General features: G+C 44.7%; 1 protein-coding gene across 1 annotated transcript in view; it reads left to right on the top strand.

Moving 5' to 3' along the window:
- Positions 1-25827, top strand: part of PPIL2 (peptidylprolyl isomerase like 2) — a 116728-nt gene that overhangs the window by 6276 nt on the left and 84625 nt on the right. The window contains exons 5-6 of the mRNA XM_054996806.1: positions 3487-3538; positions 23354-23405. Coding sequence (XP_054852781.1) covers positions 3487-3538; positions 23354-23405 — 104 coding nt within the window. The remainder of the gene's footprint in view (positions 1-3486; positions 3539-23353; positions 23406-25827) is intronic.

Below are 25827 nucleotides of genomic sequence, written 5' to 3'. Positions count from 1 at the left end.
CGAGGGGGAACGTGCAGGAACGCAGTTCTGGCAGTTCCCCAAAGAGGTCACATGTCAGGTGGACCTGCCCACCTGACTCTTGGCCATTTGGGGCCAGTTTCGGCCTGGATTGGGGCCGGAACAACCCAGATAGGACCTCTGACAGGTGCTGGATCACTCTCCTGCTCAGCAGCGGCCTGGTCCTGACCATTTTAGGCCCCTTTTCGTCAATTTTCAGACCCTTTTTTGCCATTTTGGGCCCGATTTCGGCCCTGAATGGCCAGGATTGGGTTCAAAACAGCCAGGATAGGTGATGTCAGGGGGTGTGGCATATACAAATCAGTTATGCTAATGACACACTTCTGGTGCTGTCAAGAGGCGTGGCATATGCTAATGAGTTATGCTAATGAGTTCCTCCAGCTCTTTTTCTAGGAAATGACCCCTGCTTACTTCAACTAAACTGCCTTACACTGAGTCAGGCCCTTGGTTTATCATTGTCAGTCTTGCTACTCCTACTTGCAGCAGTGCTTCAGGATCCTTGGCACTTTCATATAATCTCCTGCCTGGTCATTTTAGCTGGAGAGGATTGAGCCTGAGACCTTCAACATGCAAAGGAGATGCTCTACCTCTGAGCCAGGGCCCCTTCCCCTGGTTCCCTTATTTCTCCCCATACAGAAACTCACCACCCCACCCATAACTACTGTTGGAATAAGCAGTGTCTTTTGTACCAAGAAGAAAAATGCTGCTGTAGCATAGTGGTGAAGTGGCTGGGCTCCAAGCCAGCACTCTGCTGGTTCGACTCCCACTATTGCCATGAAATCTGCAGGTGGCCTTGGGTAAGCCACTCCTTTCAGCCTCAGCTCCCCAGCTATATTGTGGAGATAATAATAACACCTCTCTGTTCACCTCTCTGAGTGTGGCATTTACCAGGAGGGTGGTAAATAAGTACACTGTTGTTGTTGTTAAGACCCTGCAAGGGGCAGCAAGCTCTAGTTAGACCGGACTATAGGGGGAGTGCCTTCTTTCTAAAATGGATTTTCCTTGTCTGTCTGCAGAATGCAGTTCTAAGGCTTTTCTTCTAGAACTCTCTCACAACTAGCAAAGCAGCTAGGTTTTATTTTCTTCCTATGCAGTTTGGTAGTTCCATAAATAAAGCTTTTGTTGTTAATGAGTTTAGTGTGCTGACTGCTGCGTAGGCAGTCTGCCAGCAGCTAGTACCTCCCATTTGGCAAAGTGTTGTTGGATAGATTTGCGGGCTCAACACATAGATTGCAACCTGTGCTGGAAGCTTGGCTTGTAGAAGAACTTGAAATGCCTTCATTTTGTTGGCTCAGCTTAGACTCTTCTGAAGGAACCATGGCTGAGCAGCTGAATACATGCTCTGCGTGTGGAAGCAGGTGGTCCTCGGTTCAGTTCCCCACATCTCCAGTTTCTTTTGATCTGCTGTCTGAGATCCTTTAAGTGGAGATTGAACCCATGAAGGTGCTGGCATTGCGGTCTGTTTTAAAATATTTATTCACCACCTCCCCACTACAAACGTCAGAGGCGGTTTGCAGCAGTAAAAATCCAATTAAAACTGCTCCTGTCGCTATATAATTGACAGATAATAATCAAATACAGAAACCAGCCAGACCAGCTGGAAACGAAGTGCAAATGAGAAAATAGCAACAGCGCTAGGGCAGCAGTCACTAAAAACAAACAGCAGCCAATTAACGCCATAGTTCAAGCAAAACAACAAAGGAGGAAAAGTGCAAGCCATACCAATAAATGAAAATCTAATGGAAATGTATTTAAATGAAATAAGGGATAGCCAGTTGAGCTGGTGCTCAACAACTGAGCATGGCCCTTTCCTGTATACTTGCTATAAGATCACTCCATGCAGATTAATTACCCCTTATTACACTTCAACCACCCTTCCATCACAGTCTTCACCTGAGAGAGCCCTTCTCCCACTACCTGCCCCACTTTACTTTTAAAAAATCAGGACTTCTGCAGGTGATATCAACTATTAATTCCTCCCATTTGTCTTAACTATGGATGCTAGTGGTGCTAGCTTAACCTTGGATAATAATGCCAATGACTCTTTCACACAAATGCCGGACAGGCAGCTACCCTCTTTCCTGGCTTGGGCAGACAGCCGTCGGCTGAGCAAGTGAGGCCCAGCCCTGCTCAGATGTTAGGGAGGAAGTCATTTTGGTTGAGGGAACTCACTTGCTCCAGCAGAAATCCATCACTGTTCCCGAAACCCTCCTTAAGTGGGATTCAGAACCTTTCCCTTCCATATACTGTCACCACTTCCTCTGTAATGTGGTGCTAGGAGGAGCCCCCAAATGGGGCTGCTTTCATAACATGCCTAGGTAGGAATCGAGGCAGTTGCTGTCTCTTAACTAATAAAGGCTTTTTTCTATTAGCGGGACTAGGGTGCAGACTAATAAAAGGGAAAGATTGCTAATCCACTTGGAACTGACAGATTGTGAGCATCTGATCTGCCATTCCTGCTGGGAGATTCAAATAGGTGTATGCGTAAAGAGAATGCTGTCCTTCGGGTGGTCACGCTCCCCCCCCCTGCCCACAGTTACATGTGCACAGAAGGGACGGCTCCTTTTCATTTCTCCCTCCCACGTGTGTACAAAGCAGCAGCCCAGCAGAACCTGTTCAGCAAATAGAGAGGTACTAGCCTGTCAAAGAGATCCCCTGTTGTCACTCCTGGCTGTGAAACTATGCCTGTCTGTCAGGATGAGGTTTTCCCCCAGTTTTGGTGCTGCCACAAACACTGGTCAGTCTCCATAGACGTCACCTCCCCCTTCTGCTCTCACCCCTGACAATGCCAACCAGAGTTTGCTGTTAATGAGTCTGATCTCGGTTGGTGGGGGGAGTGTTGGATCTGCATACAAGCTCGTAACTGAGGCATCTGCTGAATGCAGAGTTGGAGCTTTCAGGCCTAGCTACCAAGATCTAGTTTACACATGCAGAAAAATGAAATGACAGCACCCTGTGGCAGTGGAATGGACCCCACCGTTTTAGAATGCAGGTGATAGATGCTTGATTCGAACACAGTTTTTTAAAAAAATTGTGCCAGTAGATCGAGAGGAATTAGCTGTGTTAGTCTGTAGTCGCGAAATATTAAAGAGTTCAGTAGATGAAGAGAACTGTGGTTCTCAAAAGCTTATGCTACAATAAAGTTGGTTAGTCTTAAAGGTGCTACTGGACTCTTTACTATTTTGTGCCAATAGAAAACTAGAACAGCAGGGGGAAGTGTTCTGTCTCTCTCTCCCATAGCTTTCTGTGCTGTTTTTCTGTTTGCAAGGAGTTCTTAGTGTAAGCGGGTGTTCCAAGCTGGACCTTCCACCCACATCCATTCCATTACCTTGGTCTCTACCTCCTCATTCTCTATACATGAGCCAGACTGGGGTTACATCAGACCTCATATGACTTCAGGCAGTGGAAGAGGCAAAGATGAGACTTTCTGCCTTCCATGTCTCACAGCTACATTTTTTTCTGTTTCAGGAGTATTGTTCCTTGGATAAAGAAGTATGGAACCAATCCAATCACAGGGGAGGTAGGCATTCTTGGACGTTTACTATGGGATGGGTAACTTCAAGGCCTCTCTCTATCTTGCCCTATTCCATATACCCATTTTCTCTTGATTTGGTCCCACCTTGCTTTAAAAAAGAATCTGGCTTCTGCTTTGCAAGGGACGCACGTTTGCATGTTTGTTGGCACATATTTGCCCCTGTCAGTTTATGAGATTGAGGTGCAACTTGCCTGCTAGTTTGAAACTGGTGTTGCATGGTGGCTAAGAAAGTGGAGTTCATAGCTTGTATTTCACTTCTTGCCCTGAACTTGCCTTAGTGAGTGGACTTAGAGTATAACGGTACTCCCTTTGTAACTAAGGGAGCAACAAGGCATTATTAGCTTCATATTGCAATTGGGAGTGGGGTGGGACTGTGTAGGATAGGGGCATGCCTCAGGTCACCTGCTGAATTTGCCGGAGAGGCGATATTTGAAAGGCTCCCTGAACACAGCTCATTCTCTTAGCTACAATGCAAAATGACCTCCCAAGACCACATACTGGGTTGGATCCAGCTGGCTTTTCCATTTAATCTTGCCTCTTTACTGCAGCCCCCATCCCGCATGGCTTTTCTCCGTTCAGGTCCCATGATCCTCAGTATAGCCTTGTTGGTGCTTAGAGGGGGACCCTTCCCTCCCTTCTTCATCAGCAGAAGGGCTAGTTGGATCCAACCCTTTAAGCCCAAATCTGGAGGCTTTTATTAACTTCTTCGTCTTTAAAATAAAGTAGCTACGTGACAGAGATTGATTGCAGTGATAACTTTCCTCCTAGTTTTTCCTCTACCTTTTAAGAGACCTGATTGCTACATTGCCAGCAGCACTGCATTTAACCTTTCTCCCTTAAAAGCTACCAAAATTTTGTAATCTACATTTAAGACAGAGACAAAAGGGCTTTTCCCACCTCAGTCTTTATTAGATTTTGGACCCAGTTTCTGTCCAGGGTCTTGGGATTCTTCTTCATTCTGTGCTGCCGGAAAACAAATATGCCAACCCTGAACTTCTTGTAAACTTTGCAGTATATCTGATCCAAGAGCTTATTAAGTTTATTGCCTTCTGAACTTCTATGGTAATTGAAACTTCTAGTTTAGTGTTATGTTCTCCTGATAAAGTTAGACTTTCCAATCTTGCAAGAAACGTTCCAAGATCCTTACCAGGCTCATAAAGACTCCAAGAAATGCTTCCATCTTGTGTAGAATGGCAACATAACATTGCTCTGCTTAGTCTTTGTCTTTATAGGAGGTATTGGTTTATATTTAGATTTTGCAATAACATCGACAATTTACTTGATTATTTCTATTCTACTGTATTTTTCAGTGTTAGGATGCTTGTGCTGTACCAATAAACACCCATCAGTTTCAGTTTGTCCGTAGCAGTTTTCCCCTAGAGTCTCCTTTTCATTTTCCTTTTGAGTCACTGAAGGAGTTTTGTCTGCTGATACTGGACTACGTCTTACCATATCACTTAGCAAGGTCTGAAGTGTTACTCCAATTTAAGAGGCTCTTCTGCTAGTAGAAGAGTCATATGTTAAGTTGGAGGAAGATCCTTAGACTGGATGGAGGCACTGAATTTTCAGAAGCAAAGTAGTAGGATATAGGTCACTGTTCTTTGTTCCCTTTCTCTCCTTTTTAACAGTACTGAAGCAATCACTTTCCAAAAGTATTCCTAGGCCATGCATGGTGTAGTAGTATTGTCAAAGTCTTTCACGGCCGGAGAACAATGGTTGTTGTGGGTTTTCCAGGCTGTATTGCCGTGGTCTTGGCATTGTAGTTCCTGAGGTTTCGCCAGCAGCTGTGGCTGGCATCTTCAGAGGTGTAGCACCAAAAGACAGGGATCTCTCAGTGTCACAGTGTGGAAATGACCTGCCAACATCTTTTCCACACTGTGACACTGAGAGATCTCTGTCTTTTGGTGCTACACCTCTGAAGATGCCAGCCACAGCTGCTGGCGAAACGTCGGGAACTACAATGCCAAGACCACGGCTATACAGCCCGGAAAACCCAAAACAACCATGGTGTAGTAGCATTAGCTGCGTTGGGGCAGGAAATGAGGTAGAGACAAGATATAGCAGGGGCAGGTAGGCATGATTTACATGATGTTTCCAAGGTATTTTGGATACGTAGTTGGGGAGGGTAGGATGTGCCAGACAGCGTAGATTTTCTGGGGTGCTGCAGCAGCTGTGTTATTGCAAGTTAACGGGCATGCTGCATGAGCCAATGGAAGACGAGCAAATACTTTACAAATCTTAGCTGGTTCATCCTCAACAATCCGACACTCCAGTGAAGAGAGTTGTTGCAGGGGGCACATCACGGTGGCATGGCTGGGCAGACTCTTAGCAGAAAAATCATCCCCAACTGGAAGTCTCACATCTGTGTTTTGTCGTATTTATGATATATGGCCATGCTGTAACTTGTAGTGTATGAACAGGATAAGTGGGTTTCTCCCTGACCCCCGTTGCAATGTAGTCAGCTGCCCTGTCCATATATGTGTACAGCGAACTGTCTCATTTGGGGAGGGGGGTGTTTTTTCAGGTAAGTGGAATCCTGTAATGACTGCCTGCCTGTGAGTCTGAGACTGCAATTGCTGCTTCTTTGAATCTCTTACTGAAAGAGCTCTCTCTGCTGTGCTCAACAAGAGAAAGAGAATACTGGAGTGGTTTTATTTATAGGCATGAGCTGGGAAAGCTCACTCAACAGATCCCTGCACATTCTTACCGGACAACCTTATGCAAGCCAGCGTTGTCCTGGCTTGAATACCAAACCAGCATTAATGCAATCAACAAATATGAACTTACTCTGCTGATACATAAGGATAGTTGAGCAAATGGTTGCTTTGGAAAACTTAAAACATTCTCTGTAATTTTTAAAATAATTGTTACAGGAAATTCTCCTTGCAAACTGCAAGGCTTTTCTTTCAGCAGTAGATGGCAGTCATGAGAGGAGCTTGAAAGTCTTGGTAGCTGTGTATAATTTTTTTCTTCCTCGGGGGAAAATATTTTGGAAATATTCCTGGAAGAGGAATATGTAATTGTCAGGAAAGATCTGCAAGCAAGAACGCTAGATTTCTAGCTACACGCGACCATGAATATTTATGTGGATTTTTGTTTTTGTTTAATATATTTAATCATAATAATAACTGCGCTTATATACAGTTCTTCTAGACAGATTAGTGCCTCACCCAGAGCGGTGAACAAGTTAGTGTTATTATTATCCCCACAATACAGCTGGGGAGCTGGGGCTGAGAGGAGTGGCTGACCCAAGGCCACCTACTGAGCTCATGGCAGCAGTGGGATTCGAACCAGTACACTGCTGATTCGCAGCCGAACCACTTAACCACTGTGCTACAGCAGCTCTACAAAGCTCTACAAAATCCTGCTATTTGCAGAATTCCATTTCTCAGGGCATCTGTTTGACCATCTATTTATTTGTTTGTTTATTTATTTATACCGCTGCCTTTCTCCTCAGTGGGGGCCCAAAGTGACTTATACATCATTCTCCTCTCCTCCGTTTTATCCTCACAATAGCCCTGTGAGGTAGCTTAGGCTGAGAGAATATAATTGGCCCAAAGTCACCCAGCAAGCTTCTGTGGCAGAGCACGGATTTGGACTTGAATGTCCCAGATCTTAGTCTGACACTCTAACTGCTACACCGCACTCCCTCTCCCCTTCATTCCTCAGTTTCCTAGTTAAGATATTTTTATTTTTAAAAGCTATCGGACAGAGGTCTTTTTCTCCTTCCTTTTTATGGTTTTGGCACTGCTGTGCTTTGAAATTGATTTTGATGCAGTTATTTGTTTTTTTTATTGATTTTCTAATGATACTGTTTTATTGTATTTCCATTGAATGAGCAGAAGACAGTGAGTAAGTACTGGTCCGTGTTTTGGTTCTGTAGGTAATGCAGCGAACTGTGCATCTGACAGGTTACTTTAAAAGAAATAGAACCAATGGTTGTTTCACAAAGACCAGGAAATTAAAATAATCACTTGGTCTGCAGGAGCAGTTGAGTTGTGCGGGGTGTGCCTTCGAATTTTTGCTTGCAAGTTTCAGATCTACTGAAGTCAGTGGAGAAATAGCACAATTAACATGGCCTTAAACACGCTCACACACACCTGTTTTCTGAGTCTTTGTGAAATTGACTAGAGAAAATAGGGAAGCAAACAGTCTTGGTGAAGATACCTGAAATTGACTAGAATGTGCCTGTCACATTCGAAGAGCCATTGCTAGTGGGGGAACACACACTAAAAGAGGCAGGCGCACAAGCCATCCCCGTTAACCTGCCTTTCTGGTGACAGGACTGTTATGAGATTGCATTGCAATTTGATTGAAAAACGACATAGGCCGGTATTCATGAAAAATGCTGGGGGAGAATATTTCCTTCTAAACTTTGGGACCGGGGGGTGGGGGTGGGGAAATCACATTTACAGCAGGAGAAACATAATGTGTACTGGATGGTAATGTGTATTAATTGAAGCAGGAGAAGGTTCTTGAGTGACAATTAAATCGCTTTGTAGTGCACGTGTGATTTCTGCCTGGCCAGTGGTTCTTTGAAATAATTGCTGTGCCTGTCAGCTCTTTACGGATTTGCATCCACAAAAGGTCTGCACCACAGTCATCAGTCCTTAGTACCACCCTGACAATGCATCAGCCCGATCTCTGTGTCAAATATATGAATAGCTAGCAGTTTTCAAAGCAGGAAAGCATTTCTGGCGAGTTGCTTTTACTGTCTCTCTGTGGAAATAATTCTGCCAGCCATTTTCTCTATTTAATCTTAACTGTGGCTTTAAAAAAAAAAAAGGAACAGAAACATCAAAGGGAATTCAGCCCCCCAAATTTCTACAGAACATGAGATAAGGGTGCTTGCTTTATGTTCTTCTCTGGTTGCTAATTGCTCAAACTTAATTTATCTTTCATACTGTTACAAGTTTGGAGTCTATGAGGATTCCTGGATTCAAACCATGAGAGTCTTTATTTCATGCTATCTTCTGTTCTCACACCACACTTTTTGACTGTTTAAACTTACTCCCATTTTAAACATAGGATAACAAACTCAAAAAAGGCCATATTTGTATATCCCTTTTGTCATGGATATATGGCAGCAGTTGTTGGTTTTAACCAAAAAGATCGTGGAGGATGCTTCTGTAGGCCAGAAACAAGGCACGTCTTTCCTTGTTCAGTTAAACATGCCACACAAGGACTCTAGAGTCCCAGAATATAACAGCCTTGGCGAGGGGAAAAGGTGTAATAAACCAATATGGCCTTTTAGTAGATTAGAAAGAATATAATTAATATGCATAGATCTGTGCCTGGGTTCGGGGATGAGAAATATCTGAAAACAGCAAGGATGCCCAACTAAATGCAGAAGTGAAGTTGCGATTCAGAGATGCGGTCTATTAGTGGAGTGCAAGCAAGTCATCATATATGTATGAGAAACTTGTAATAATTTAAAATATTCTTTCTTATGCTGAAAAGTATAATGAATGACCTGACCTAGTTTTTATATATTATAAGATGATGTCTGAGCTTAGGTAACTTTGTATGATCAGAATTGCTCTCCTTTAATTATCTGTAGAATCGCTGGATGATATTATGCTCTTTTAAGTTAGTGAATGTAAAAGATAGAGATAGTTGTGTTGTAATAAAATGAAGACCTGACCTAGGTGGTCCAAGGTAGCCGGATGTCATCAGATCTGCTTTGGTTAGTCCTTGGGGGTGGGAGACCACCAAGGATGTCCAGGCTTGCTATACAGAGGAAGGGAATGGCACACTACCTCTGAAGTCTCTTGCTTTGAAACCTCCAGTAGCAAAAGTTGGCATAAGTCGGCTACGATTTGAGGGCACTATCTCTCTCTCTCTCTCTCTCTCTCTCTCTCTCTCTCTCTCTCTCTCTCTCTCTCTCTCTCTCTCTCTCTCTCTCACACACACACACACACACACACACACACACACACACACACAACCTTTATTGGCATGTCAGAGCGAAAAAAGGTACAATAAAATTAGTTGATAGCTTCCCTGATACAGATTGCAGATTGAAGAAAACTAGCCACGTTAGAGGTTATAGAATAGTTGTGACCAGATAGTAATCGCTGGACCTTGACATTATCAGAAAGGCCGTGCCATGAATAAAGAAGGGAGTTCAAAAGTTTGTCTCGGATCTTAGAATAAAATAAACAAATAAACACATGGGAAAGCAGATTCAATGACACCCAGGCCACAAGGGCATTTTCTGAGTTCTTGAGGGGTCCCTTGGCATCTGCCAACGAAAATGGCCGAAGGCAGTATGTTGAATCTGGCCAGCATTAGTGGAGGGCACTTTCCACAACCATCAATAAAACAATAACATGGAAGCAAAGATTCTCTGATCGTGTTACTTGTGTACTATACCCCAAACAAGCCGAAAACACGGTAGAGGTGTGCCTCTTGCCGGGATCTGACGTAGGGCTTCTTAAATGCATGTCTGTACCAGAATCGGGCCTCACCAGAATCAACCAGAATGATAGCCCTTCACGTCTTAAGAAAGCCTGAGAGGGGAATGGCTGTTACTTTTGCAAAAAGGAAATTGAAACAGGCCTGTTTCTGTTCCCTTTTGTTTCCTTTCCTCTCCCTTAATTATATAGCTTTAATATTGCTTCTTGGAAGGCAAATGTGTGTAAAGCTCCCAGGTTTACTGTCCTTGCCCTTCAATGCAGTGGTTTTCATTTGCATGCCTCTTACACTCTTCTGTCTAGCCTGCTGCTGTTTTCCCACATTCAGTTCCTAGAGCCCTTTGACAGTGCAGGTTAAAAAGGGTGTTTTCTGTTTTGATCAGGGGCTTTAGGTATTTCTGCCCATGGGCAAACTTTACAGTGCCTGTTGAAAGCAAAAGGAAAATTTGGTTGGATTAACTACAACACTGGCTCCAGAATCCAAAGAACAAGGATTACTTTGTGAGGGCTTGGCAGAGTGTAGAACTGCTGTAGAAAGCCAGCGATGTGGTGCTGAATGATTGTATTATTTTTGCAAGAGGAATAAAAAGAAGTGAGGTCTCCCATTCGTATTTGGGTTGGATCCAGTGACTCTCTTGCACCACGTTAGTTCCAACTGCTCTCTTCCCACCAGGGTTTTTCTTCCACTGGAAGAAATTTTAGGAGAAGGTCCGTCATCAGGTCCAACATTGATTTATTTTTGGTAAAGAATACATGTAGCTCCTTTCAGCCTGGAAAGGTTTTCTGAGCCAGCACGGTGTGGTTGATAAGAGTGTTGGGACTAGGATTTGGGATGACGGGGGTCCACATCCCCACTTCCCTGTGAAGCTTACAGGATGATCTTGGGCCAGTCACACTCTCTCATTGTCACAGAGGTGTTGAGATTTAAAAGGAGGAGAGGGGCCATAAGAAGAGAAGAGTCCCACTGGATCAGATCAGTGCTCCAGGTAACCCAGTATCTTGTTTCCCAGTGCCAGACCGGTTGCTGTGGAGGACCAAATAAACAGGGCACAGGGGCCAGGAGCTTCCCCTAATGCCACCCCTCAGCACTGGCATTCAGAGGTTTGCAGCCGCTAGCTGTGGAGGTTCCCTTTCATTAGCATGGATAGTAGCCATTGTGGGACATTATCCTCCGTGAGTCTATCTAATCCCCTTTTAAAACCATCTGTGCTCATGGCCATCACTGCATCCACTGGCAATGAACGCCACTCGTTCAACAACCAAGTACTTCCTTTTGCCCGTCCTAAATCTATTACCAGAGCCCCATGGCACAGAGTGGTAAGCTGCAGTACTGCAGCTCAAGCTCTACTCACAACCTGAGTTTGATCCTAGCAGAAGCTGGGTTCAGACAGACAGCTCAAGGTTGACTCAGCCTTCCATCCTTCCGAGGTCGGTAAAATGAGTACCCAGTTTCCTGGGGTTAAAGTGTAGATGGCTGGCGAAAAGTGATGCGACATCCCCCCATGGGTCAGTAATGACTCGGTGCTTGCACAGGGGACTACCTTTACCTTACCTAAATCTATTACCATGTACTCAGAAGAGGCCTGAGCTCTTTGGAGGAAGGGCAGTAGACAAATGTACTTAATAATAACAGGATTATTATTTAGTATTAATTAATAACATAGAATAGAAAAAGCAATCAGTAAAATACTCTTAAAATATTCATCTTGAGAGTACGTTGAGAGAGCCAGAGTTTAAATATTGTATGATGTAAAAAAAAAGGAAAACCACAAGGGGTTCAGATCCATAAAATGTGAACAGATGCCAAATCAGTTTTTTAAAAATGACTGTGACTTGGTAGAGGGAGTGTGGCTAGAAGCCCTTTCCTCTTTCCCTCTCTCCCCCTATTATACAAGAACTCAAGGTCATGCAGTGACATGGATGGGCAAAATAAAATATGCTCCTTCGTTCTGTGTCTAATTAACTGCTGCAAGATCTGGTTGGTGATGGCCGCTAGCTTAGATGGCTTTAAGAGGAGACTAGATAAATTCATGGGGGATCGATCTGCCATCAGCATGATGAGTTCTGAGTTCAGAGGCTGATGAATCTCTTATCAGTTGCCAGGAGTCTATGACAGCTGGATGCCTCTTGCCATCATGGCTTATGAACATCCAAGGGCATCTGGTTGGCTGCCGTGTGGAAGCAGCCTTTGGTCTGATCCAGCAGATCTCTTCTGATCTTCTTTATGAAGAGATCATGCTCCTGTCCAAGGAATACTTTCTCTTAAGTGTACTTCAGGAATGATTTTTTTTTTAAATATTCCCACTATGCATAGAAAAGTACTTCCATTTCTGGTGGTGATTTTCCTTTTGTGCTCTTCCCCATCATATCCTGCAGACAGGAGTCTAATGCTGATACCCATATATGGCGGGGAGGGGAATTACCCCAATGTCTCATTGACCTTTGTGACTTCCTTTTCCAATTTCCATAGCCACAGCTTCAAAGAATAACGGCATATCCTTCACCTGGGATGCTGAACTCCAATGTTGATGCTCTGTTTACAGCAGAGGAGAGATGGATATCGTTTATAGCTCCACTATAGCTCTATCTCCCCTTCTTGTTGTTTTGATTTCGTCTGGCTTATTTCCTTCCATGCTTTAATGGTTCATTGTGCTAAGGCAGATCTCTTCATGGCTTGTGCGTTCGTTTCTCCCCCCACCCCCATGCTACTTTTAGCTTTGTGCATCCCTGTAAATTCTGTCCTGTGAGCTGTCTTGATTTCTGGGTGCTTCCCTCCATAGGAATCTGGAATTGACCCCATCTTGGGATAGTTATTATCTGTTGATTTTATGATTAACTGTTGTTTTATGAATTGTTTTTAATATTTGTGTTATATTTTAATAACTGCTGTACCTCGCCCTGAGTCCGCTTTGGGGAAGGGCAGGTTAGAAATGTAATAAATAAATAAATAAAATAATAATAGGCTCTTCGTCGGAGTTAGGTATTATGCATTTCCTGAAAATAAACACCTTTACAAATATTCCTTGTTGAACTCTGCATAGCAAAGTGGCAGCATATCTGTTATACATGGAACTAATCAGTCTAGAAGGGCAGTATAGAAGCACACCGTTGTTGTTATTCCCACTTAAAAGAATCTTTGGGGACAGGGGACTGCGAGACCCCACCAGATAGCTAGGAAAGTCCTCTCTCTATATCTTGGGCCTTGGCGAACTGCTGCCACTCAGAGAAGACAAGAGTTGCAGATGAAGATCTGAGATTGAGAGAGAGAGAGAGAATTTCTTGCATTCACACAGTCAAGGCAGCAACATAAGAGCCCTGTTGGTCAGATCAAGTGTTTCCTTCTAATTCGGCATCCTGTTTCACTCAGGGGCCAACCAATTGCTGGAGAGCTGTATCCAGTACTCTGGCTTCCAGTGCATAAGCAAAATCAATCGCATCAATATTCTCCTCGATCAAGTGTCAGTTACTGATCCCCCCCCCCCATTTTCAAGCTGAATACAGTACCAATGGAGCTAAATTAAAAACACAAATAACATCTGGTCTGGTTTATTTGGAACACTTTCCTGTTCTACATGTGCAAAGCCTCGTGCAATAATCAAAACAGGAATTCACTTTCCAATCCTGTAGTTAACAGTAACAACAGAACTTTAACTTTGATGCTCAAAATTTTAATGCGAGAAGAGCATAAGGAAGTGGTAAGACAATTTGCTTTGGCAAGGGGACTTCAGAAAACAGGTACAGCTAGCCAGAAGGCCTGCTTGGAGTCCACATCAGTTTCATCTTTGAAAAGGAGGTAACCTGTGGTCAAATGATTCTCAGTTCTCCCCTGAAGATGGGGAAGAATGAGTGGGGAAAGTCACCCATAAAATAATCTTTATGGGGTCAGACCAAAGATCTGCCTAGTTTAGCATCTTGTCCCTCCACAATGACCTGCTGGGTGGCTCTGGGAAGCCGGGAAGTCGTTCTTAAAGGCAGCCATCTTTTATTTTTTTACATTTTTTTCGCCAGCAACTTGTATTCAGAGTTACAATGCCTCTAAGTAGGGAGGTTCCTTTTAATTATCATGGAGGGTTGCCAGCTCCAAGTTGGGAAATTCCTGGAGATCTGGGGGGTGAAACCTGGAGAAAGTGGGGTTTGGGGAGGGAAAAGACCTTGGCATGGCATAATTCTATAGAGTCCACCCCCAAAAGTAGCCATTTTCTCCAGGTGAACTGATCTCTGTTGCCTGGAGACCAGTTGTAATTCCAGGAGATCTCCAGCCAGTACCTGGAGGCTGGCAACCCTACAATCATGCCTACTTGTCACTATCACCCATGAGTTTCACTAGTTCTGTTGTGCGGGGATGAAGGGACTGGGCTGAAGGCAGTAATCAGGACTTTAAATTGTTCCCTAGCTGAAAGCCAGTGCAAATAAACAGAGGTGTCATATGTGCCACGTGACCTGCTTTAACTCCATAAGTGGGCCTTAGGGTTCTGTGCCAGATGCCACTTCTAAACCATCTTCAAGAGCGGCCCCGTGCTGCTTCAGCTGGGTTGGTGCCAAGTGCTTCTGCATGAGCCCAAAGGAAGAAAAGGCACTTTTCTTCGATCAGTTCGTAAGGCAGCCTCTGATCGGCGTGGGCAACTAATTTATTAGCAGAGCATGGAAGCTTCAGCTGCTGGCGAGGGCTAAAGAGGCGGCATGCGCCTGTAACGAATGGCCGTGCGAGAATGGCAGGTTGTCCGTGCCAGAAGGCCAATTAAGCTCAGCCCTGGCAGCCTCTTTCATCTTCCATCTGCCCCGGTGCCCCAGTAACCTACACAGTCAAAGAACTCCTGCTTTGTGTTAGCAGCGAAGGAGACCGCCCTCCTGGATTCTGGCAGGAATGAGTGATGTCAGCTGGCAGACGGGAGAGGAAAGCTCGGCAGGGAAGCTTGCTCGGGATTGTTGGAAAGTAGGTCACTGCCAAAAGGAGCTTGGCTAGCTTTGCGGGAGGCACGTCTCAAGAAGAAGAAAGGAGGATGGACGGCAGCCGGGGGCAGAACACCGTTCACAGTGGAGAAGATACTGCATTGGGCGAATGTTCTGTCTAGCTCTGTATTGTCTACTCTGACTGGTAGCAGCTTTCCAGGGTATAGAAAGGCACATTCTGCAGGAAGAGCGTGTGTTTTTATCCGTCTAAATGGCTACTACAAACGTAACGGAGACAATACACCCGGAAAAGCAACGCTCATAAAGCAGCAGAGCTAAGTGGCCTGCCACTAAAATTAATAAATTTATAATGAAATTAATAAAATGGAGAATGATGTAAATCCCTTTGGGGGTCCCCATTGGGGAGAAAAGTGGTGTATAAACGAAGTCAGTAAATAAATAAACCAATCATTATTATTCCCCATCAAAGTCCTGGGAGAAAAAAACAGTTTTAAGCAGGTGTGGACAACAGGACGGTGTTGTTCCCAGGTAAATGGGCCTGGGGCAGGAACTCTTGATTGGGGTGCCCTCACAGAGAAGACCCTGCCTCCAGGTGCCTAACAGCAGATGCCTTTCTGCATCTGTTGCTGACTTGGGGAAGAGCTAAAAGCCTCGGATGACTACCTCTGCAGATGGGCAGGTTTGTCTGGAAGAAAGCATATGAAAATGTAATGATTTCAGTTACTTTTTTTTTGCCTAGTTCACATTTACCCTGACCTGGATAGTCTAGGCAAGCATACTCTTGTAAGAAGCTAAGCAGGGTTGGCCTTGGTTAGTACTTGGATGAGAGTCCTCCAAAGAAGATCAGGGCTGCAGAGGCAGGGCAGGGGGTTGGACTAGGTGATCTGTAAGGCCCCTTCCAACTCTGTGATTCTAGGCAGGCAATGGCAAATCACCTCTGCTAGTCTCGTTCACTGAAAACCCCAGCAGGGGTCGCCATAGGTCAGCTATGACTTGAGGGCACTTTCCACCACCAGTTCACATTTCTTTAGCTAACGGATATAATTAACTAAATTGAATATTATTAATTTGTGCTATTTTCTGTGAAGCAGCTGGAGCGTAGCCTTCTTTGTGTGCTTTGTACACTTTTGGAACTGAAATTCTGGAACAGGAACAGCTGAATTCTGCAACCTTGTATATAAATTACGTTGATGTTGCCTCCTCCTGCCATCAAGTCGCCTCCAAACTATGGTGGCCCTTTGAACGAAAGACCTCCAAAACGTCCTATCATTAACAGACTTGCTCAGATCTTGCAAACTGGAGGACGTGGATTCTTTTATTGAGTCAAACCATCTCATTTCAGGTCTTCCTCTTTTCTTACTGCCTTCTATTTTTCCTAGCATTATTGACTTTTCCAGATAATCTTGTCTTTTCATAATGTGACCAAAATGCAGTCTCAGTTTTGTCATTTTAGCTTCTAGGGAGAATTCAGGCTTGATTTGATCTAGTACCCACTTATTTGTCTTTTTGGCTGTCCATAGTATCCGCAGAACTCTCCTCCAGCACCAAATTTCAAATGAATCCATTTTCCATGTCAGGTTTCTTTACTGTCCAGGTGAAATTAGATGATGCTAAATGCTCTGCGATCTCTTTCATGGAAACAGACCCTATATCTGTGTTATGCATTTATTTATTTCCTTAGAAAACAATTACTGAACACCTATTCAACACAACTCTTGCTGCATAATGTTACTAACCTCTGGTCCTTGCCTTACCTCCCGGTGTTGTTTCCTGCTTGGAGGTGGTTGCTGCTTTGTACTTAATTCTAGTTGTCGTAGAACAGATTTAATTCTATCAGCAGATAACTTTGTTTTTGCAATATCCCTTCCTCCGCACTGGACTGACAGGCTCCTAAGACTTGCCAATTACTTGACCAACTTCCGCGATGCCCCTGGAATGGTCCCAGCCGCTGTGCTGTGAACATTGTTCATGTCACAACAATTATGCTGCAATTTTTACAGATGGCTCCAAGTCACAGGACCGTGTGGGAGTAGCATTAGTCCATATGGACCACACTGTTTCAAGGAAGCTTACCTCTGAATCATCCGTGTTTACTGCAGAACTTTTTACAATCTCCCTGGCCTTGGAACTACATAAAATTTCTAGGCTCAGAACAATCTGTTATATATATCGATTCCTGGAGCTCATTACTGGCGTTGGAATCAGTCAGGCTCAATGTGTGCCTGTTACCTTTTCTAGGTTGCAACAGAAAGAACAAACAGCAGCAATCGCTGAGCACTGTTGGTGGTCAGGTACATGCCACAGGCAGGGAGTTGGACAAGGAAAGAGCTCACAAATCTTAGGAAAGGGATTGAAAGTAAGAAGAAAAGTACCCTAATACATTTCACCAGATCTGTGGTGTGGCCACCTTTGAAGCACCATTTTCCATTCTGGTTGCTCCATCTCAATAAGACCAAGATTTTAACCCAGTAGCACCTTAAAGACCAACAAGATTTCCAGGGTTTGAACTTTTGAGAGTCAAAGCTCATCTTTAGATATCTGAAGAAGTGAGCTGTGACTCACAAAAGTTCATACCCTACCACAAATGTTGAGAGTCAAAGCTCATCTTCAGATATTTGAAGAAGTGAGCAGTGACTCATGTAAGATCATACCCTACCACAAATTTTGTTGGTCTTATAGGTGCTACTGGACTCTTACTCTTTTCTGCTTCATCAGATATGGGAGCTTTGACTCTCAAAAGCTTATACCTTGGAAATCTTGTTGGACTTTTAAGATGCTACTGAACTGGAATCTTGTTCTTCCACTGCAGACCAACATGGTTACCTACCTGAAACTATCCATTTCAAAAAGGCATTGTAAGCCTGGCCGAGGTATAGAAAGGGGCAGCCCAAAGGAGCAGGAAGTTGGAGAATCTTTGTTTGTAGGAAAGGTTGAAGTGGCTGTTGTGGGTTTTCCGGGCTGTATTGCCGTGGTCTTGGCATTGTAGTTCCTGACATTTCGCCAGCAGCTGTGGCTGGCATCTTCAGAGGTGTAGCACCAAAAGACAGAGATCTCTCTTTTGGTGCTACACCTCTGAAGATGTCAGCCACAGCTGCTGGCGAAACGTCAGGAACTACAATGCCAAGACCACGGCAATACAGCCCGGAAAACCCACAACAGCCATCGTTCTCCGGACGTGAAAGCCTTCGACAATACAAAGGTTGAAGTGTTGGGTCTTTTCAGTTTGGAAGAAAAGATAACCAAGGGAGTCATGGAAGATGTTTCTGAAGTTAGCAGACTAGAACTTGGGCCGAGCCAGTGAATATCAGACATGTAGGGTTCAGACCAGGCAGAAGGAAGTTCTTCATACTACACATAGGCAGGGTTGAGATCAAACTGATCTGGGCCTGTAGGAATGAATGCTGTGCTCCATCTTCATTCCTTCCCGTGTTTGGAGGCGATGGCTTCTATTGTACTACCGGTCATTGTCTGGCAAGCTGTGATTTGCTCTTCCCGAGCGCCGGGATTGAACACCAGATTTTGGAACTGCTCTACAACTCTGGTTGGGAGATGACAAGCAAACTGCCGCTTTGCCGATTGAAGAGTCAGCCTGGTCAGAGTGTTGGACTAGGATCTGGGAGACTCATGTTCAAATCCCCACTCTGCCCTGGCAGCCTGTTGGGTCAGGCACACTCTCTCGGCCTAACCTCCCTCACAGGGTTGAGGATAAAATGGAGGGAGAGTAGAACAATGTTACTCACCTTGGGTCTCCACTGGGGGGAAAGGGAGGGGATAGATGAAGTAAATAAATACATAAAAGTTGTCGTAAATGATGGCTTGTGCTCATTTGCTCCAAGCACGTAGATGAATGGGATAGAGTGCGTATGCACACGTGCTTATTTATGCCAAACCAGGGCTCAGCAAGCACTATAGGGTTGCCAGCGCCAGGCTGGGCAATTTCTGGAGATTTGAGGGGAGTGGAGCCTGGAGAGGGCAGGATGGAGGAGGGGAAGGACCTCAACGGGGCATAATGCCATAGATTCCACCCTCCGAAGCAGCCCTTTTTTCCAGAAAAATGGATCTCTGTGGCCTGGAGATCAGTTGGCAACCCTGCGTGTGTGCCTTGCCATGATTAACATCTGTAGTTCACAGTATGTAGTGATGGCCGCTACTTTAGATGACTTGAAATTAATGGAAGACAGATCTGTTAATGGCCACTAGCCTCAATAGGTAAAATGCAGAGGCAGTACAATTCTGAAGACCGACCGCCGGCATCCAATGGGAACAGAGGATGCCTTTGTTCTCTTCTTGTAAGCTTCCCAGATGCCACTGCTGGAAGCCAAATTTCAAACTCATTGGACCTTTGGTTTAATACAGCAAGACTATGCCCGCCAAAGGAGGATACCCCATTAGTGTGCGGGTATCTCTGTAACTTTTAAAGCATGCCCATGATGTCCCCAGGGTTCTTGTATTTTAAAATAATTTTTGAGTATTTGGCCCCTGATCTAATTTCTTTTCTTGGTGAAGACGGTAATCTGTGCACCGTCACGTTTTTCTAAACAATTGGCAAAGCCGCCCCTTCCTCCTCTTAAAACCACCAGGGAATTAGTGAGACTTGATGGGTGGCTGATAAATGAAAGTTGTGTTCTGAACAGAAAGTAAAATTAGACAAATGTCTTCAAAGCTGGATGCTGTGAACGAATCAGGTGACTCTCTGTCACCAAAGAAGAACGGGATTTTTTCAGTTGTCTTATTGTAATGAAATCAGAGTGCAACATCATAGCTGGATTTCAAAGGAACTGTTCGGTACAATGTGGCTCAACTACTGCTGTGCCTCCAAACCCTACTTATCGCATCACACAGGCCAGTGGCCACAAAAGAGGCAACTGTACTCAGAAAAATCGAAAAGAGTCTAGTAGCACCTTTAAGACTAACCAACTTTACTGTAGCATAAGCTTTCGAGAATCACAGTTCTCTTTGTCAGATGCGTGTTCTCTTCGTCACGCATCTGACGAAAAGAACTGTGATTCTTGAAAGCTTATGCTACAGTAAAGTTGGTTAGTCTTAAAGGTGCTACTGGACTCTTTTCGATTTTGCTACTACAGACTAATGCGGCTAACTCCTCTGGATCTATGTACTCAGAAACTATGCAATGCCTATGTGTAAAGGGATGGGAAGGGAGAGGCAGTGATATTCCCTCAGACAAGCCGATTCTTGACATCGGGGCCTTGATAGGCATGCAACATCTCAACTGCTTCTGCTCCAGGAAATGAGTCAACTGATGTGTTCACTGCAAGTCGGGAGCAGAGAAATAGAGGCCAGGCCACCATGACTAGCATGGTCAGGTGTCTTGTCCATTGTACTTAGGACTGCTGAAACGGGTTCATTTTATAAGCAACATGGTCCCTTCTGGCATCTCAAAGGTCTGCCATCTCATTCCCCAACCCCTTTTCTGCTTCATACACAGACCAGACTTTGGATGTTGTTCCAGTCAGGTTCAAGCTAAAAAGACAAACGATGGTTATTTTAGTGTGTGAATTAATGAGTCTAATTGCGGTAATAATTTGCTCACTCTGTAACCTTCCAGCAGCAATCCCTTATGGAGTTGTCACTTTTAATCAGTGTCGCCAGTTGTCATAGTAATGCCTTTGCTGCCAGGGTTGCCTCTCTGCTTTTTATGCAAAGCCCATTTTTTTAAAATATCAGGGCCAGGATGAGCTGGAAATAAAGCCGGACCTTGAAGGGTCAATCGCATTTGTCTTAGCTGAGCAAGGAACGTCCTGTCTGTTTTCAACTGTAACCTGAAAGGATCCGGCTAAAGGAATTCAAATATATTTGAGGAATTTGTTATTGTCCCCTTGAAAAATGGAAGAAGAAAAAACGCTTTATCTTAAGTGTCATGTTCATGGAATTAAATGAGAGAGAAGGTTATAAATTTGTTTAGAAAATGTATATGCCACTTCTTCTGCTTGAGGTAGCTCTCAAAAACCAATATATAACATCACAGAACAGCATGAGAAGTATAAAAAATAAAACAAGCTAGGGCCATAGAAACGCCCCAAAACAAGATTTAGCAGGCTAAAATGATATTCATGGAATAGTCCTTGCGCTACAAGCATACCATAAAAAGACGGAATCAATTAAAAGCATTAGTGAAAACAGACCTTTTGGCTTGGTGCCTGAAGGACAGTAATGCAGGTGCCAGGCCAATCCACAAAGGAAGAGCATCCCAGAGATGAGGTGCCTCTACTAAAAAGCACCGTCTCTGTTACCCACCTTCCTTACCTCTGCTGGCAAGAGTAAAGAGAGAAGGTCTTGGGAGAATGATATTGACTGTCTGGCTGGACAGTATGGGAGGAGTTGGGCCTTCAAGTGGTGGTGAAGGAGTGTGCTATCAAGTCACAGCTGACTTAGGGCAACGCTTGGTGGGGTTTTCATGGAAAGAAACTAACAAAGATGGTTTGCCATTGCCTGCCTCTGCAACGCTTCTCTTTGTTGGAGGTCTCCCATCCAATTACTAACCGAGACCAACCTTGCTTAGCTTCTGAGATCTGACGAGATCAGGTTCACCTAGGCTATCCAGGTCAGGGTGTTCCTTCAAGTACCATGGCTCCAAACCTCGAATTTCTTTTACTGTCAAACAGCAGAATTACACATCTGTCCGTGCATGGATTTATTTGTTGAGGGCTACAGTAGTATGGTATAAAAGAGAATGAGTTGTGATCCAACCGATCTCTGGCTCAAGTATCACCTCTGCTACATATGGTGGCATCAGGCAAATCACTTTCAGCCTCACTCCCCCTTGTCTGCAATAGTGAGTATTAATTAAACAAGACCTACCTTAGAGTGCTTTATAAATGAACGCACTGTACAAAGCTTAAATTAATTTTTCTTAACACGTTGGTCTTATTTGAGAACTTTTGGAGGAGTGAGTACTTGGAGTTAGTCTTGGAGATGTGCACCGTTTTACACGTTCAGTATAGATAGCGCCTTCAGCATGTATGACACTTTTCACAACAGCATAAGCAAAAAGTCAGATCTCTGCCTTCAAGAGCTTAAAATTTTCAGTTCTGAGAGAGGAGTGGGGAGCAAGAGGGTAACAGCAAAGAATACCCTTGGGTTCAGCTGCATGTATTTAGGCTTCGTCCAGTAACTGAAGAATTAAGACAAGTGCTTTTGTAAAAAAGCAAGATTTAATAGAAGAGAAAAGTGGTATCACTGGAGTGTTCTGGGAGGAAACTTCAGACGCCAGGACCAGCGAGGAATAAAGGACAGAGACTTTTAGGAGAGACCGGAGATTCAGATGGCCTGAAAGAAGCAGAACTGGTGGAAGGAACAAAGATTGGGGATCTGTTAAGATATGAGGGCAGAGAAATGGGTGGGAGTGGGGAAGCCAGCCATGGTGGGCTTTGAAGGTAAATAAGGATAAAAAAGTGTCTTGAAAGCCAATCTAGGGATTTAAGAAGGGGTGCTGCATGGTATGAAGGATGCAATAGGTAAATTATTTTGATGGCAACGTCTGGGTACAGGTGTCTGCTGAGGCATAGCAATAGAAGGCCAGAGAGAAGGAAGCTGCAGTGGTCAAGGGACGAGAATACCACTACGGGGCAGATAGGAAGGGTCATAGTTTTTGCAGGAGACGGGATAGGATTTGGTGATGGGCTGAATACAGGAAACAAAGAAGGGGGATGAATGAGAGATAAAGCGAAGGCTTGGTACCTGATCAACAGAATAGGTGGTGACAATATCAGTAGATATGAAGAGGGATGCCTTGGAAGGCTGAGTTGTTTTGGGTGTGTTAATTCTGGGACAGCGATGAGACAGATGAGTTTGAAACACCAGATGGTCAGTTGGAGATGCAGAATTAGTTTGAAGCCAAAACTCTGGAGTTGAGAGGTCGTGCTTGAGTGTCATCAGCACATGGATGGATCACCCAGAGAAAGTGTGGCTTGTGAAGAGGGAATATATGACTTCGTATAGTACGGCTTTTAGATCCCACCGAAAGGTGCCTCTTAAGTGAGAGCCAGACTGTTCAGCTTTGCTGTGTGATTTGACAGATTTTTTGTGCAATGGGATGCATAAAACCAAGATGATCTATCCCCACCACACTTCAGCAGAAAAAGGAGCCTACAGTCCATATTTGACTCTGTGTGAGAGAGTGTATGTTTGTTCCTAGGTATTTCCCCAGTGTTGATGTACCAGGAGAATGGGCTGGAAACAGTAATTAAGATCCCCTTTCCAAGCAATTGCTTGATCTTCCTCAGGATTTCCTGCCTCCTGCTTTGAGAACAACGGCCTTTAACTACCTTCTTGCATCTGGGAGCATGGATTGGATGGCTCTGACTCCATCTCTCTGTCTCTCTCTGTCTCTACCCTTAAAAAGCAGCTGCAGTTCACTCTGAGTCACTTTATGCCATGGTTACTTTTTCACATCTCTTTGGGGTCAGTGCCAAGGATGACGATGATTAACTGCTGTGTTTGTTTACCCCTGCAGAAACTCGATGCCAAATCTCTTATCAAGCTGAACTTTGCTAAAAACAGCGAGGGTGAGTAGGCATCTCAAAGCTCTCGAAGGCTTTGCTGTTCAATGACACCATGCTTGTTACTGGGCAGGACAAAGAGTGGCAGGGTTTAGAATCCCACATGGTTTAGAACTGAACCAAGTCTCAGAAAATGAGATGGGGACTCTTCTCCTAACTACAGGGTAGGTCAGGAAAGCTATAGGCGCCCAGAAGGAGATCATGTGGCTCAAGCCTGTGCATGTTTACTCTGAATCAAATCGCTGTGTATTAAATGGGGCTTACTCCCTGGTTCATAGGATCTCTGCCTTAAAGTCTTTGTTTCCTCCCCCTTCAACATACTTCTGCTGAGGAAGGCTCCGTTAAGTTGAATTTAAACATTTGTATTCTGCTTTGTTCCCCGAAGGGACCTAGAGCAGCTTACAATAGAAAAAAACACATAATGTAAATAAATGAATAAACAAAGCACACTATGAATGCTCAAAGTTGCATGAGATTGAATCAGACCCTTAGTCCATCGAAGTCAGTATTGTCTACTCAGACGGGCAGCAACTCTCCAGCACCTTAAAGGTGTTGAGGATGCCACTCTGCTTGCATGCGCCCTGCCTGTTCAGACCGTTATGTGTGCCGGCACACTAAAATTGGCAGCATTTGAGTCTTTAGTAGAATTTGAGACATGATATTTTAATAATAATAATAACAGTGCTTATATACTGCTCTTCTAGATAGATTAGTGCCCCACCCAGAGCGGTGAACAAGTTAGTGTTATTATTATCCTCACAATACAACTGGGGAGCTGGGGCTGAGAAGAGTGGCTTACCCAAGGCCACCTACTGAGCTCATGGCAATAGTAGGATTCAAACCAGTAGAGTGCTGATTTGCAGCCGAACCACTTAACCACTGTGCTACAGCAGCTAAGACATCGTCATAGAAGTCCATGCTAAAAAAAACCTTTGCTTGACATATGACAGGCCAAGGGTTGTTTCCCATTGTGTTTTCTTTTCTCATTGCAAAACTTCGCATTAAGGAACTTTTATTTTTCTTCTGTGGCTTTAATTTATATTTTAGAAACAGTTTATGAAATACATTTAGATCTTAAACGCTCCCCTTGCAGCAGAATAAATGAAGCTGCCTTATATTGAGTCAGAGCAGGGCTTTTTTTCAGCGGGAACGCAGTGGAAAGGAGTTCCGGAACCTCTTGAAAATGGTCACATGGCTGGTGGCCCCGCCCCCTGATCTCCAGACAGAGGGGGCAGTCTAAACTCCCCTCTGTCTGGAGATCAGGGGGCGGGGCCACCAGCCATGTGACCACTTTCTCCGAGGGCAACCCACTGAGTTCCACCACCTCTTTTCCCAGAAAAAAAGCCCTGAGTCAGAGTATTGCCCAGTCAGGGTCTGTGTTGTTGACTCAAACTGGCAGTGGCTCCCCAGGGCCTCAGGTCAAGATCTTGCTCCTCACCTGCTAACTGAGCCTTTTAACTGGAGATGCAGAGGACTGAACCTGGGAATTGCTCTATGCAATGAGCCATGGTCCCTTCATAAAGGATAACTTCTCAGAAAAGCCACAACTGTTTTGTCATATCATTTTATGTATTTATTTAGAAAAATGTTAAGCCACCTCTCCAAGAACTCTGCCCGAGGTGGCTTGCAAAAGAAAACATAATAAAAATAAAAGCTACTAATTATAATCCAGCTTTAAAAGCCCAGCCAGAGCATAAAAATGCCAAGCACTTAAAGTAACTTTTATTCATAAAGTTATCCAAAGAAGAGATTATGATTGGGGGGGAGGGGTGCGGGCAAGGATGGACGACACACAATGCAGCAAACCAGCTACAGTTAAGCCATTCCAGGTCTGGAAAGCACCTGGGAAACCCCATGCAGGCCATCTTGACTTCTACAGGAGAAAGGCAAGATATAAACAAAAATGCCAAATACTTTTGTCCGAAGTCAGTCCGGTAGCCCAACTCGGACTCTGCCCGGCAGCCCCCCTCCTACCTGTGGCCAGCAGCGGTGGCAACCGGGACCCAGCACACCAGAAACAGTGACCACATGCACTCTGACAGCGGCTCTAGCAGTGGCCCACGCTTGGACAGCGGGGCTGCATGTCAGGCAGCTTTGGGTGCCGGCAAGGGGCCACAAGAGGCTCCTGTGCTGGCCTGGCCGGGATGGTGCCTGAAGCACCCCTGAAAGCCCGCCGGGCCTACTGGCAGGAGGAAAAAGGAAACTCGGCACAACACACTCCCCGGAGCCCCATTTCCCAGTGTTGCTGGAGCCCGGCAATGGCTGGCGCCGGAAGCAGCTGGAGCCCCGGGACTCCTGGGAAAGCAGGGGAGGGCACAGCCAGGGGAAGCACACCGGTTGGGCAAGCCCCTGCAAACTCAGGCAACGACGGCCACCGAGGGCGGCTACCCTGCCTGTCAGCAGGAAGCGGGGCTGGGCTGGGAGGGGT

Source organism: Eublepharis macularius, chromosome 13 (assembly GCF_028583425.1).
Source record: "Eublepharis macularius isolate TG4126 chromosome 13, MPM_Emac_v1.0, whole genome shotgun sequence".
Taxonomy (NCBI): domain Eukaryota; kingdom Metazoa; phylum Chordata; class Lepidosauria; order Squamata; family Eublepharidae; genus Eublepharis; species Eublepharis macularius.
This window is presented reverse-complemented; position numbering and strand designations above follow the sequence as displayed.